The following is a 15,657-nucleotide window of genomic DNA, read 5'->3' as shown; positions in this document are numbered from 1 at the left end:
CATTCTATTTTTAACCACAGGCAGCTGGGTTCCTAAAAGCTCGAGACACATACGCAGCTTAAAGGAGTGAAGAGGGGCTGAATCCATGGGGTAAATGTCTTTACAACTCTGCTTCTGGGTGTGGAATAAGAAGGAATGCTTCTTCCAGGCCCAACAAGCTACCAAACTACGCAATGCACTTGCGTCCAGTTACATTCTGTAGGGCATTTAGGCAGCCAGTTTGTCTGGGTTTACCAACCTCACGACAATGAGTCAACCCCTGTCTCCCCCTGTGCATCCAAACCCAGGCAGAACTCGCTGTGAAGCTAGAATCTAGGCCGATATTTCTGTAATCGATACATTTATCTCTATGTGGGGCAAGATTAAAATTTATTTATTCTGGACCCAGTTTGGAGATTTACAACTCACGCAGTACTGCTTAGTTCCCTGAACTTGCTAGCCAGTTTGTGTGTTCTAAGCAACATGCATCATATATTTTTCCAGTAAGATTCAGGCTACTGATTCACAAAGTTGCAACAACAAAAAGCCGCAGGTCCTGGTTTGGACCCACGTGATCCTTCTCATACTCGCCTTGCCATTATTATCTTTGAAATGCTGCTGACAATATTATTTTTCCACAGATATTCTGTAGAGAACTGGGACTAGCATAAGGAGACTTTACAGAAAAATGTTTCTGTTAAAGGAAGATCATTCCAGAAATTGTTTACATCATTTTTCCCCCCTGGAATAATACCCTTTCGACAGAAGTACATATCAGCGTGTAGCCTGCTCCTGTGTCAATATTTTTTTAATAATGAAATGCCTGGGTAGAATGAAACACAATATCCGGAGTAGGCCAGGATTAGCCCAAGTGTATGCTTCACTGATCCATTCACAGCTTATAAAGTGTTTAGAATTCAAACATGCAGCGGAAGCAACGTACAAATATCACAGGCAGCATTCTCCGTCTGTTCACGGCAACGGGATTCTCCGGTCCCGATGCAGCGAATGGGAGATTTGGCTGAGCGCCAAACACTCCGTCCTCGCTGGCAGCGGTAGGGGGACAGACTCGCAACGGAGAATCCCGGCCCACCATTATCAAAAGGAGAAAATGACTTCAGCAAAAGGACATTTTTTAAAGCACGGAATCAATCATAAGAACAAAGAACAATACAGGCCCTTCGGACCTCCAAGCCTTTATCGGTCATGATGTCAACCTTGGCCAATACCCTCAGCACTTCCTTGTGCCCTATCCCTCTATACCCATCCTACCCATGTATTTGTCGAGATGCCTTTTGAACGCTGTTAATGTATCTGCTTCCACAACCTCCCCTGGCAACGCGTTCCACGCACTCACTACTCTCTGTGTACAAAAACCTGCCTTGCACATCTCTAAATTTTGCCCCATGGACCTTAAACCTATGCCGCCTGGTGACTGATCCCTCCACCTTGGGAAAGAGTACCTGCCCATCCACTCTGTCCATGCCCCTCAAGATCTTGTAGACCTCTATCAGGTTGCCCCTCAACCTCCGTCGTTCTAACGAAAACAGTCTGAGTCTATTCAGCCTTTCCACATAGCTAACACCCGCCAGACCAGGCAACATCCTGGTAAACCTCCTCTGCACCCTCTCCAAAGCCTCCACACCCTTCTGGTAGTGTGGCGACCAGAATTGTGCACAATATTCCAATATTCCATGGTGAAGCAAGAACGCCACTAATCCCAATTAAATATTAAACTGCATTTAATGAGAATGAAGATGCAAATTTCAAAAGGTCAATCCTGGCAAACTGCAGGTAAGAGCTTCAAATATAAGGGGTGATTTATTTATTTTTTAATTGAAATTTAAGTGGAGTCAGGTGGAAATTTTCCACCCAAACTAGTCAGAGATGTAAAACCATTTACCAAAGTTGGCCATTGAGGTGAATCATGCTAATGGATTTAGGATACAATTAGCATGTTATAGTGAAGCTTTACAGTGACAAAGTGGGAAGCTGAAATTGATCAACCGATAGTACTGAAGGGTTTAAAAACCATTCCCTATTCCTAAAAAATTTCTAACAAATTCTATAACATTCTTGGTAAACCTTTCCCCAGAAGTATACTGCTCGATATTCACACAGGCACAATCTAGATGTGTATTATTAACGCTTTTGAATCTGTGTATCTCTGGCTTTGTACTGAGTCTGCAACATTCTGAACATGCTATTCATGTGATACCACAGATGTATCATAGGCAGAGCCAACCACAGCATCACAGGCCTGCCTTTTCAAAAATAAAAGGCTTTTATTTTTGGCTTTCTATTATTTGAATGCATTTCGCCATCTCCTGTTTTTCCTTGAACGTTTGCGCTCCAATTAACTTTCTGTGCAGCCTGATCCAAATCTCCCACCTCTTTAACAAGAAGCACTGAGGGAGCAATTGGTGGGACACAGAAAATCTGAATTTAAGAAATCACAAACTGAGTTAAAGAAATCCTGTTCATCATATCAGTCCCTTTTACAGATTGTCCAATATACATGTCACGGACTCAACCCAACCCACCTCAAAGATAGATCTCCAGGCACCACCATTTCCCCATCACCACCATTACCCCACCAGGGACTGAAAGCAACTAAGAAGCATTCCGCTAACCCTACAGTACAGGAGTCCATTCAATTCAAACAATACTGGCCGTCTGAAAGAGCCAACCCCACTCCCATACCCTGCCCCTATAACCTTGTCAATTTTTATTTTCCAAGCATTTACCAATCCCCTAAATCTGGAATGAAAAGTCTAACGCTGACCATGAAACTATTATCGATTGTTGTAAAAACCCATCTGGTTCACTAATGCCCTTTTTGAAGGAACTCTGCCATCCTTACCTGGTCTGGCCTATATGTGACTCCAGACCCACAACAACGTGATTGACTCTTAACTGTCCTTCGTGAGCAATTAGGGACAGGCAATAAATGCTGGCACAGCCAGCGACACTCACGTCCCAGGAACTTATAAAAAAAAAACAATTATGAATTTGGTTTCCACCACTATTTCTGGGACGGAATTTTCTAATCTGCATAAGAAGATCCTAACCTCTTGCTACATTCTCTTGGTAATTATTGTAAATTCATTCCATCTTGCCACTGACTCGCCAACCAGTGAAAATAAGTTTTCCTCATTTACCTCACCAAATCTTCTGATAATTTTGAATGCTCCCAGCTAACATTATCTCTCATGTACTACATTATATATTATTCATTCAATTTTAGCCCTTATGCTTGACTAGTATAAATGGTGCAAAAATAATAAAGACAGAGGCAGACATGCATGCATTTTTAAGACAATGAAGAAAAATTGTTGTCAAACCTATGGTCTCCAAAACAGCAGAATTATTTCAGCTATGAAAACATGACAAATTTCCAAACTTATTCAGGTGCTCTATAATTTCATTTTACATGAGCAAGAATTTGAAGAATTCATTGAGGTAAATTTCTAAATATTATTTCGGTAGAAAGGGAACACTTGCACCACTGCCCTTTGTTTGGCTTCAGAATCCTCCCTATGATGGGAGACAGCTGGTTTGTGATGCAGAACAAGGCCAGCAACGCGGGTTCAATTCCCGTACCAGGTTACCCGAACAGGCGCCGGAATGTGGCGACTAGGGGCTTTTCACAGTAACTTCATACTTGTGACAATAAAAGATTATTATTATTCATTTTACTGCTTCCTCAAAGACACCCTTCTAAAGCATGCAAGTTGCCATGCAGAATTAATGCTAAATTCAAAAACCACACATTAAAAAGACTGCATTAATCACAATTATTGCACACAATAGGAAGTCTGCAACTGACAGGTTGCTTAAAAGCATACTCAAACTGTTTAACTATTATTCTAATAATAAAATGTGTTTGAATGCCAGACACATTATATGACACTTTCCTACAGAGTCAGAGTATTATTCAAAGTACACCAAGCTCTCTTGAAAGAGCAACATTTTACCACCACACATCCAAAGCGACAGTCAAAAAAAATGCTAATTGATGAGGCACAAAAATGCTTGTAGTTTTGCTTTAGTGACAGTATTTACCAAATTCAATACAGGGCTAAGAGATTGTGTAGAAAAACCACTGCTGATTTTGAATACCTGCTCAAACTCTGCCACCTAGAGGCAAGATTTGAAAGGCACTGCATCACCTATCTTCAGTGGAAGAATCCACTCGTAACTTTATATTACAACGTATGACCACCTCCTGGCATTTCACAAATATTTAAGAACTGCTATCACTGATAGTCAAACCTCGTCACATTATGCAAAATCCTAAAAAAAAGGCTTCTTACCAAAATATATATTTTTCCATCACGCCCTTGAATACAGAATCTAAAAGTACTCTGAGAGGATGATACCTCCTTCAGTCGGCCAGCTACCACAGTCTCCACAAACAAAGACCTAAAAAAAAAAAATCAAAGCCACATTTCAATCAGTGAACACTTGTCTTTTCCACCTTCCTCTCTGGAAGATGCTAATTTATGTGACAGTATGATTCTACAGATACTAATATCTGGCCAATACCTTACCATCATAGTGGGCCAAGACAGCCAGTACAATATTTGACCAAGATCTCTGTTACTTTTAATGGGTAAAACTGTAATGCCCGATTGCATTACTTTTAATCCAAACGCTGACCATTGTAAGTTTTCAGTCCTCTGAATGCCAAGTGGTGCAGTGGCATAAGTCAGCCAGCTCCACCTGTCATTTTGATAGCCCTGATCCCAATTCCACCATACAGCCAGCCTTCAAAGTCTTCTAGGAATCACGGTCCGAGCTCACCTCGCCTAGGTGGGATCTCCTGGTCCTGCCCCTAATATTTTTCTTCACCCTACTCTATGTAAGGTTTTAAGGGGAAGAAGTAGCATAGTGGCATTGTCGCTGGATAGTGATGCAGAAACTGAGGGTAATTGCTCTGGGGATCTGGAATCTCACCATGGCAGATGGTGAAATTTGAATTCAATAAAAAAATCTGGAATTAAAATTCTGATAATGACCATGAAAATATTGTTGATATTCGTAAAAATCCATCTGGTTTGCTAATGTCCTTTAGAAAGCTTTCTTTCTGTTTTGATATTATGGTAGGAAATATTATTAACACTTGTTCTTAATGGCGTTGGTTCTGTGAGACCTCTACATTTGTTTGCTACTGCTCTGTATCTAAAGGAAATGTGTTATTTGTTCACAATGAAATGTAAACACTAGGGATCCAGAGAAAAAGGGACAAACATCGGTCTTTAGTCTACATGGCTCTAGTTACAGAAGTGGGGTGACATGAGATGACTTGCAGCCTAAGCCAATAGAAGAGGTAAGTTTGGACTATAAGGCATTCCAGAATAATATGAAGTGGGGATAAAATTTGGAAAATTGGAATCTTTGTTGGCACAGTGTTACCATGACATCTGTGGATACTCTTCTGGACACATTGCAGCATCACTTCAAAGTCAGAGAAGATAAGGACACTGCCTGTGCTGGAAAAGCTCAGGGACTCCCAGGAAGTTGAGGGATATGGGACTTCCATGTCGTCTTCACTGTTTTATGTTAAGTATATGCAAAATCTTGCTCAAAAAAATTATACTTTATTCATAAACACTAGTTATTTGTACCTTGTTAGGTCAAGCACAACTGAACCCTAGTGTTAAAAATTAAGTATTCAGAACTTAGAAATTTTAATTAGAAGGGTTTTCTATCTCGAGACCCTAAAATCTACCATAAAGTACCCTAAAATTGCTACAGAAAGAAGAGCACATGATGTGCGAAGAGCAGAGTGGGATTAAGGAGCTGCAACAGGATAAAGGGGTAAAGAATGTAAAGGTGTAGCAGTGAATCCCTTTAAGTGCCATGTCAACTGACCTCACCTCTCATTTCTCAAGAGAAAAAAGAAAGACAAGGCAAACATTTGAGCGTATGGCAAGATAAAGACCCAGTGGAGCAAATAATAATGATAGAGAAACCCCAAAACAACAACCCATACGTCCGCTGACTTACTGTGAGTAGCTTCCAGGAGATCTATTCATTACATGAAAAATATTCCCCACAAGAATTACACTTGCATTTAGTTTGTGCCTTGATACCTCAAAATGCCTCCAAGGACTCCACAGAAAATACTTTTTACAATCCATATATTTGTCTACTGTTGTTGAATATGCCACTGCTTGTCCTCCTTACCAGCTCTTCAACTGACTATTCTTTTCATGCTCCTGATTTCTCTCCTGTTTTCCCACTCCTACCAGCTCTCCACGCTAACCAGGGGAAACCAGATACTTCTCATATCTGCTGCAAGTCACCAAATGGCTAAGTGCTGACGATGGATGGTTATTCCCAGTGGCTCGATGACTTCTGATGGTGGCGGTTACTTTGGGCGATCGAGATAGCTTCTCACTGGATCAACTGAATCAGCCATGTAAATACCGTGGTTGCAAGAGCACGTCAGAGGCTGGAAATTCTGTGGTGAGTAACTCACCTCCTGAGTCCCCAAAGCTTTTCCACTGTCTACAAGGCACAAGTCAAGAGTGTGATGAGTGTGCTGGCAAAATGCAGCTCCAACAACATTTGTCAATCCTGACAAATACTTGACATGAAGCACTGCAGCAGCTTGCCAAGCCTACACTGACAGAACCTTCGGGAATGATTCCGACCTCGGGTGTATGTCTGTGTAGAGTTTGCATGTTCTCCCCGTGTCTGCGTGGTTTCCTGCAGGTGCTCCAGTTTCCTCCCACAGTCCAAAGATGTGCAAGTTAGATGGATTGCCAATTATAAATTGCCCCTTAGTGTCCAAAGATTAGGTGTGGTTACAGGGATAGGGCGACGGAGTAGGCCTAGGTAGGGTACTCTTTCAGAGGGTCGGTGCAGATTCGATGGGCCGAATGACCTCCTTCTGCACCATGTTCTATATAGACAAATCCAATTCAAATCAAAGATACATGTTGGAAATATCAATGTGAGGAAATATTACCTTTCACATATCTGCCTTTTCAAAGCTTTGTTCATCAGAGGCTGGACCAACACCTCAGTGACATAAAATTTAATTGTATCTGTAAGGGAATAAAACAGAAACATTTGCAATATGTTCAGAAGCTTATGCTTTACACATTCCTTAAAAAGAAACCTGACAAATTGTCAGATGCACTCTCGTTTTTTTTTCTTGTGCTTACAGTGTAACTTTCAGTAGCAATTACTTTATTGACTAAGGCCAAATTTAATCAGCAACAAATATTTTTATATAATAGTTTTAAGAGTGGACTATGGGAATTAAACATGGATGTATTAAAAAGTTACATTAAATACAGTGTTTTCTTCTTATGTTTCCTTCCACAGCTAGTTTTTATGGTGGAACAGATCGTCGGCCTATCGTTAGAGGCTATCGCTTCACAAACGCCACTGCACATCAAGCGTGGCTGCCCAGGAAACTGTTCTGCCCTTACAACCTTACAAGCCATAGGCTTATCGAAAGGATTTACAAGTTGATAATCAACCTGTCTGGCCAGATTATGAACACACCTTCTGTCCCGGAATTGGACTCAAACTCAGAGCTTCTGGCTCAGAAGCAGGGACGCTACCCACTGCATTAAAACACTTCCTCTAAATACGTAGCATTCCTCACAAACCCCGCATGTTGCACCCAAGCCACCCCAGTCTCTGAGAAATGCTGGAGGGACTGCCTACCTTTGTTTTCCACAAACTTCCCAGTTAGGTCCACATGTCTGCACTGCCCTAAATACAGATCCCGGGGCCAAAAAGGTTTGTGATTTACGCTGCCCTCAGGACCTTTCTCCTCATACCTATTCAGGTTGCTTCCCTGGAACACAATGGACGGGATTTTAACTCACTCAAAATCCATTCACCCTCAGATTTAAAATCAGGCCCAAGGGGGCTTTTGTGTCTGAGCTGGTACAATTCTAACCATTGCAAGCAAGATGATTCATCCCCTCTCTCAGTGGTGTAATCCACTCCTACACTAAATAAGCATCTGGACACAGTGGTGAGTAATTGACATTCATTTTGAATGCATGACCAAGTCTGCCAAGCTATATAATTTAATTCAGTCTACAAATTATCATATGCAGATGAAGACTTCAAAACCAAAGCCATCTCCACCTAACCACACTGATAAAAATAATGAAGAGCTGGCATTTATGCATCTATGGATTGAAACACTAAAGCAGCAGAACGTTTTTAATTTTCACTGTCAAGTCTTTGCTGTCAGCTTTGATATCTCCAGCATGTTTCTTCTCATTTTCCCTTTTTGTACCTCTTATTAGATTCTATGAATCTCTTTATAGTTCATCCAGCAGACTGGGAGAGGCATAAAGAGCAACAAAGGAAATTAATAAGAGATACAAAAGAGATGAAAAAAATTACCCAGGAATTTCAAGGCTAACAGCAGGCGTTTTTTTTTAAAAGAGCAAGTGTTGTGTAGGTGAATGTGGAGGAGACCATAATCGATAATAAAGACATGGCAAACTTATTAACGGAAAAGTTTATATCTGTTTCACAGGAAGAGGACAAAATACCAAAGCTATAAGGGAGCCAAAACGTCAGGCAAGGGAAGAAACTTTGTTGACACTGCAGAAAATAACAAGGCTTAAGACAGACAAATTCAGACGAGGAATCCTAGGGTGGGTAACTCACCTCCTGACCCCCTCAAAGACTATCCACTATCTACAAGGCACAAGTCAGGAGTGTAATGGAATACTCTCCACTTGCCTGGACGAGTGCAGCTCCAACAACACTCAAGAAGCTTGACACCATCCAAGACAAAGCAGCCCGCTTGATTGCTCCCTCTTTCACAATCAGTCAAACCCTCCATCATTGACTAACAATGGTACCATTTACAAGATACACTGCAGTAACTCACCAAGGTTCCTTAGCCAACACCTTCCAAACCTACGACCACTACCATCTAGAAGGACAAGAGCAGATATTTGGGAACCTCACCACCTGGAGGTTCCCCTCCAAGTCACTCACCAACCTGGTTTGGAAATATGTCGCCGTTCCTTCACTGTCACAACATCCTGGAACTCCCTCCCTAAAAGTATAGTGGGTATACCTACACCTCAAGGACTGCAGCGCTTCAAGAAGGCAGCTGACCACCACCTTCTGAAGGGCAACTAGGGATGGGCAATAAATGCTGGCCTTGCCAGCGACGCCCACATCCCGTAAATGAATTTTTTTTAAATTCCAGAAATAAAAATGCATTTGTAGTCGCTTGGTTGTAAATACTGCTGAAAAAAAGAGGCATGGTATCAAAGCTTTTCATCTTTCACTCATCAGAACAGGCATAAGAGCGGCAACTTTCAACGGGAGCAATAATTTATGCTGCATGAGAAAGGAGTGCTGACTGGTGGAAAAGTTAACTCTAACCAGTTGAGGCAATGCCATGGAAAATGGACCAGGGAACCATTGTACCCCACGCTTTTGTTTAATTCAAAAAAGATGCAATCGACATATTCATTTTGCATGGAGAGGACAAGTCCCTGTATTTGAATATATGTATCTTCTATAAAGCATAAGTAAGTCACATTATGAGCCTCAATGACAATCTTAAATTGGTTGTCAGTGTAGTTCTTGGCATATTTGGGATTGTTCAGCAAGTGCTGTCCATTCATCGAATCACATCTAACGTGAGACATTATGGGCGAGATTCTCTGGCCTCTCCGCAGTGTGTTTCCCGGTGGCTGGAGATGGCCCGACTTTGGCCGGCAGCGGGATCTTCTGATCCTACTGCTGTCAATGGCATCCATTCAATCCATCCCACGCCGCTGGGAAAAGCACAGCAGGGGTGCGTTGTCAACGGGACCAGAAGGTCCTGCTAGGGTGAACAGCTAGAAGATCTCCCCCTATGTTTTGAGTTTTGCCAGCACGGGTAGGTTAAGCAGTCAATCCTCTGCCTATTGCGAACATCCAAAGGGATGTGCTGTCTGATACGGTCTGCAAGTCATTGGGATGTACAGCCCACATACCTGCCATTGCACCAGTGATTCATAGATCACATTACTCATTTGTGTAGTAAAGAGAATGCCTTTATAGCTTGACAGTGGCATCTTGTTTGTGCAAAATAACATTTGCGGAGCTACTACATAGCAGCAGGTAGCTTCATCTGTTGCTCAAACATTTGTAATACCCTCCCTTTGAGGTAGACTGACCACTTTACAAGTCGAATAGTGGCAGCCTTAGGCCTATTTGTGAGTATGCACGACACACAGCGAGCAAAGGTTTGTGTAGCTATTGGGTAGTTTTGATGTGCCCTATTTCATAATCATGCTTACACAGGCGCTATTTATAACACTGCCAGTAAGATTGATCTTATAGTATGGAATTCTGTAATTCCATACTATATTCTGTAAATTCTATGAATTGTAGGCATCCTAATGCATATATTGGCTAGTGAAGGTGGGCTTGTGGTAATCAGTTAGCAGATGGGCTTGTGAGAATCAGTTAGCAGATTTCTCAACTAGCTTTTAAGCGCAGGATGGAGCACATTAAGGTGTGGAAGGAAATTTGTACATGCAGCCACAGATTCAAATATGGCAAACGTATCATCAACATATCGGAAATAAGGGGCAGCGCGGTGGCACAGTGGATAGCACTGCTGCCTCACGGCGCCGAGGTCCCAGGTTCGATTCCGGCCCTGGATCACTGTCCGTGTGGAGTTTGCACATTCTCCCCGTGTTTGCGTGGGTTTCGCTCCCACAACCCAAAGATGTGCAGAGTAGGTGGATTGACCACACTAACTTGCCCCTTAATTGGAAAAAATTAATTGGGTACTCTAAATTTATATTTAAAAAAACATATCGGAAATATGCAAGGAGTAAGAGGTTAGGGGTCATTCCATCAAAAACACTTTTCAATGAATACAGATTCAGAAAATAGCAGGATCTCTAGATCACCATGATACAGTGACACAGGGCAAATGTCTATGGCTTCCTTGAGTGACATATGAGTGAAGAGGCTTGCAATGTTGAATGAACACATAGACAAGGCATTACTGTCAATATGCAGGTCATCTATGATCTTCACAAAGGTGAAGGAACCTTTCAGTATGTATGTGGAAACTTCACTCAGGACAAGTGGAAGCAACTCACTCAACAGTTTGGCCAATTCGTGTTGTGCAGAACCAGTCGTAGGTAATAATGGGACATCGCTTTTGTATGTTGTGAACAGCACGTACATACCTGGGCTTCCTGAACCATATGGACGAAGCCGATCATGTACACAACACACAAGGCAACATGTTACTCTTACACAAGCGCAACAAATGTTCGAACAAGCAATTTCAAATAATGGGTAAAAAAAACATTACAGGGGAAATTAGGAGAATTTTTTCTACAGGGAGTTATTAAAATCTGGAAGACACTTTCTGAAGGAGTAGTGAATGCAGATTCCACAGGAACGTTCAATTGACAATTGTACATAGAACATAGAACTATACAGTGCAAAAGGAGACCATTCGGCCCATCGAGTCTGCACCAACCCACTTAAGCCCTCACTTCCACCCTATCCCCTTAACCCAATAACACCTCCTAACCTTTTTGGACACTAAGGGCAATTTATCATGGCCAATCCACCTAACCTGCACGTCTTTGGACTGTGGGAGGAAACCGGAGCACCCGGAGGAAACCCACGCAGACACGGGGAGAAAGAGTGCCCCAGCAGGGAATCGAACCTGGGACCCTGGCGCTGTGAAGCCAGTGCTATCCACTATGCTACCGTGCTGCCTATGCTACATGTTCTTGCAGAGGACTAAAGCACAGTGTTATCGGGAAAAAGCAGGGTTTGATCAAAAGAAAGGGGGAAACTAAAGAGAGCGGAATAAAGAGGGGGGAAATACACAAGTTAACTATAACACTAACATAGGTGGACACTATGATCTGAAGTATCACAGAGCAATAAGTACACATTATACCTGATGAAGTCACATCTCCCAGCACCTTCCTGCAGCGAGTGCAAACTACAGTATCATTTTCTCTTGACATCTGCAAGAAACCAAAAGCGAAGAAGGTGACTACTCAGAAAGAGACATTCATTTTTGAGCTTACACACTGTGCCTGCAGCCAATCACAATGACTCCAAATCAGACTGTTGTTTCCAATCCCCTCAGGCCTTCATGCCTCAGCTGCAGAGCGTCCTTAGCTGCCAGCTGGGCCACTCAAGATGGAAGATGACACATTTCAGCCTTGAGCAAAACTAAAAAAAGGGGGGCGGGGGGAAGGAGCATAAAAGAGTTTGGCCCATTCCAAAACATTTCCCGCCGATCAATCAGAGGAATCACTGCCTCCAGCCAGCTGTAGCTGCCAGAAAGATTGGTGAGAGACCGCCAAGGGAAATGAAGATATGCAGCCCTACCTTTAATTGGTTGTCTCAACCGGACTCTGGGTGGGACTGTAACCAATTATCAGGCCAAACGGCATCATTAATGGGAGTGTTAAATTCAAAGCAAAACATTATAAAAACAGGAACCATATAATGTACGCATATAATGTTTATCGGGTTTACTCCTTTTCTGGATTGGAAAAACATCAATCTACCAGAGTAAAATATTTCTAAATCTCATTTTAATTTTTAAACTGCAGGCCAAGTGGAAAGCTTCAAAATAAATCTCAAAAATAAATCACTCAAAAATAATTTTTCAACATCTGGAATGTTATGGATTCCTCAATAAAATTATATTCAAAATTAGCTTTTATTGCTAAATAATTGCTCTATCCCATTTACAATCAATTGATGACGCCATGGCTTGAACCTCAACCCCTTATGTTATCTGTTCAGCCCATGGTTGTACCCGGAAAGGAAGGTCATCATGAGAAGAGCAAAAGCACACAACTGGTGATAAGAAAGTTACATTAACCCCACGGTAATACAGTGCCACAACTGGTCATACACACTGGGCTAAGGGGATGGGATTTCAGGCAGAGATTCAATTTCCAATCATTACCCAGCAACAATTACTGCAGAGACACTCCAGAGGGTGGAATCTTAGCAAAATTTGGCAGTGTCGATTCTGGTGAGAAAACCGCTGTAAATCCCGCCGGCGATGGGAAATCTCACGGAATATTGAGCCTCTTTAACAAAATTTGTTTTCCACATGAATCATTCCACGCTCCCGCTGGTGGCCTCCTGCTGATTCACTCGCCCAGGGGTAACTTCATCCCTGCAGTCAGTAGAAGCTCCATATAAATGCCTCCCCAGGACTTGTTCCAGATCAAAAGGCCTTAAAGGCCAAGGAGCACAAGTAGACCACTCGGCCCATTGTGTCTGCTCCGTCATTCAATGAAATCAGGGCTTATCCCAATTTTCCTCAATTCCCTTCCTGATTAAATATCTGTCTATCTTAGCCTTGAACATAGTTAATGACCCAGCATCTACAGCTCAGATTCTTTACCCTCTGAGAGAAGAAATTCTTCCACATCCCTGCTTTAAATGGGCAACCCCTCACTCAGATGATGCCCCCTGATCCTAGACTCTCCCACAAGAGGAACCATACTCTCAGCATCTACCTGTCAAGCCTCCTGAGAATTATATATGTGTCAATAAGGTCATCTCTCATTCTTCTAAACTCAATGAGTACAGGCCCAACTTACACAACCTCTCCTCATAGGAAAATCCCTCCATGTCCGGGATCAACCTCGTGAACCTTCTCTGGACTGCCTCCAATACCAGTATGTCTTTCCTTAGATAAGGGGACCAAAACCAGTCATGGGGATGGCTGTCAAGAAGCCTACACGCAATCCAGGAGACTGTGCAGCAGAGGTAGGACCCCCTATACTTGCATTCCCACAGACGTCATTCCAGTAAGGTCACCACCCTTCCCTGGAAGGCTGTGGCAACCTTAGTCAGTGCCAGCTCACTGCAGAAGAGGGCGGGGCAGCAGTGCAACAAGAGGATGAATGACCTTCTTCACTCGGCCAGGGTGTCGGCCTCCTCCAGTCTCCCGCTGCACCCCCTCACACACAGCTCCAAGGTGATCTCTCATCCAACCATCTTACAGGTTGGCAACACATCAATCACCACCTTGCAGCCCCCACACACAATCCCCATGGTCCCCGCCCCCACAAAATCCCGCCCACCAATCCCTATGGTTCTCCCACCCTCCAAGTAGCTACTTTGCTCGTCATATTCCCGCTCCCACTCAAGTATCACGCATGCCACGCACCATCATACCTTTTTAACCTTCCCTGCCCCTACCGTATGTTTCTTGTATGTGTCTGGGGGTGGGGCGGGGTTTTGGGGATAGGTAGACTAGATGATCATCATTCCATTATTTCCATATTGCCACGCATCATCACCATCTCTCCCCATCTGTCTCTCCGCAGGATAAAGTCAAGCATAACAGGCGGGAGCGGGTAGAGCCACCCGGAGTAATGCCTGAGCTCTGATGCCTCACGCCCTTTGAGGAAAGAGCCCTTGAGTTGACCGGGGAGGAGCAAGACCGTGCCTGTGCAGAGGACGAAGTGCAGGCAGTAAAAGTGAGAACCCTCAACACACACAGTTATAGTTCAAGCCTCACGTGAGTATCCTTTCCTCCATCAGTTTTCTGCCATGATGCACTAATGCCATCTCCCTTCCCTTGCAGAGTGTAAGGAACCCTCCTGTGAATCCTCGTTGGACTCTTGTTTCAGTTTTAATTCTTGTCCTTTTGGTTGTTATAATTCCTGGCCATTGCTGGGGCCTGCACCTTTATTTTTTTTAAAAACAGTAACAGGAGATACTGACGTCAGTGGTGACATGCCTTCACAGACTTGGCTGACAGCCAATTGACTGCTTTCATATCTCCATGTGGATTAGTCCATGTTGGTTTCACTGTGTTTTTGCTTTCAGTTTAGTTTCGGACCTGTAGAGCTAAGCAGAACCTTTTTGAGTCTCTCCCAGAAGAGGCAAATTTCCTTTCAAGTCTTAGCTTCAGGTGTACAGATCAGTTAGTGAGTAGTCAAAGCCCAAAGACAGAGTTGGGGAAGGGGAACTTCCCAGATTCCTCTCCCATTAAAGGTTGCGGGCAACTCAAAGGCCTTGTGAACTGCTGCTCTGATATTCTGTTTAACTGAGACAAGCTGGGGTGGCACGTGGCATAATGGTTAGCACTACAGCCTATGGCGCTGAGGACCCGGGTTCGAATCCTGGGTCACTGTCCGTGTGGAGTTTGCACATTCTCCCAGTGTCTGCGTGGGTTTCGCCCCCACAACCCAAAGATGTGCAAGTTAGGTGGACTGGCCACGCTAAATTGGCCCTTAATTGGAAAAAAAATATTAATTGGGTACTCTAAATTTATGTTTTTTAAACTGAGACAAGCTGTTGGTGAGTCTGCTGAAGCTGACCACATATCAGAAACTGAGCAGTCCTGAAGTGCATCTTCCGTGGGTAAGGCTCAGCCCCATCAAGCCCTTGAGGCTCTCAACGCAATTGCATCCCTGCCACGTCCCCTGGTGCAGCCTGAAATAGCCCAATGTCAACTTGTTCGTCTGAACACTTGACACGGGCGCCTGATGCAGCAGTCTAACCCAGTCGATGAAGCCTCGTCCAAATCCAAACCGCCCCAGTACCTCCCACAGATAATCCCATTCCACCCGATCAAATGCCTTCTCTGCATCCATTGCGACCACTACCTCCATGTCCCTACCCTCTGGGGGCATTATAATTACATTCAGCCACCTTTTTACA

General features: G+C 43.3%; 1 protein-coding gene across 2 annotated transcripts in view; it reads right to left on the bottom strand.

Moving 5' to 3' along the window:
* ube3d (ubiquitin protein ligase E3D) overlaps nucleotides 1-15,657 on the bottom strand; it is a 423,439-nt gene that overhangs the window by 372,798 nt on the left and 34,984 nt on the right. For both annotated transcript variants that reach the window (XR_011940766.1, XM_072499800.1), the window contains exons 5-7: nucleotides 11,909-11,978; nucleotides 6,959-7,037; nucleotides 4,296-4,404 (exon numbers count right to left, since the gene is read on the bottom strand). Coding sequence is in view for 1 of the 2 variants with exons in the window: in XM_072499800.1 (XP_072355901.1) it covers nucleotides 4,296-4,404; nucleotides 6,959-7,037; nucleotides 11,909-11,978 (258 nt within the window). In the remaining variant the exon portion in view is untranslated. The remainder of the gene's footprint in view (nucleotides 1-4,295; nucleotides 4,405-6,958; nucleotides 7,038-11,908; nucleotides 11,979-15,657) is intronic.

The sequence above is a fragment of the Scyliorhinus torazame genome, chromosome 4 (assembly GCF_047496885.1).
Source record: "Scyliorhinus torazame isolate Kashiwa2021f chromosome 4, sScyTor2.1, whole genome shotgun sequence".
In the NCBI taxonomy this organism is placed as follows: domain Eukaryota; kingdom Metazoa; phylum Chordata; class Chondrichthyes; order Carcharhiniformes; family Scyliorhinidae; genus Scyliorhinus; species Scyliorhinus torazame.
The sequence above is the reverse complement of the archived record's forward strand: the minus strand, read 5'-3'. Positions and strand labels throughout refer to the sequence as shown.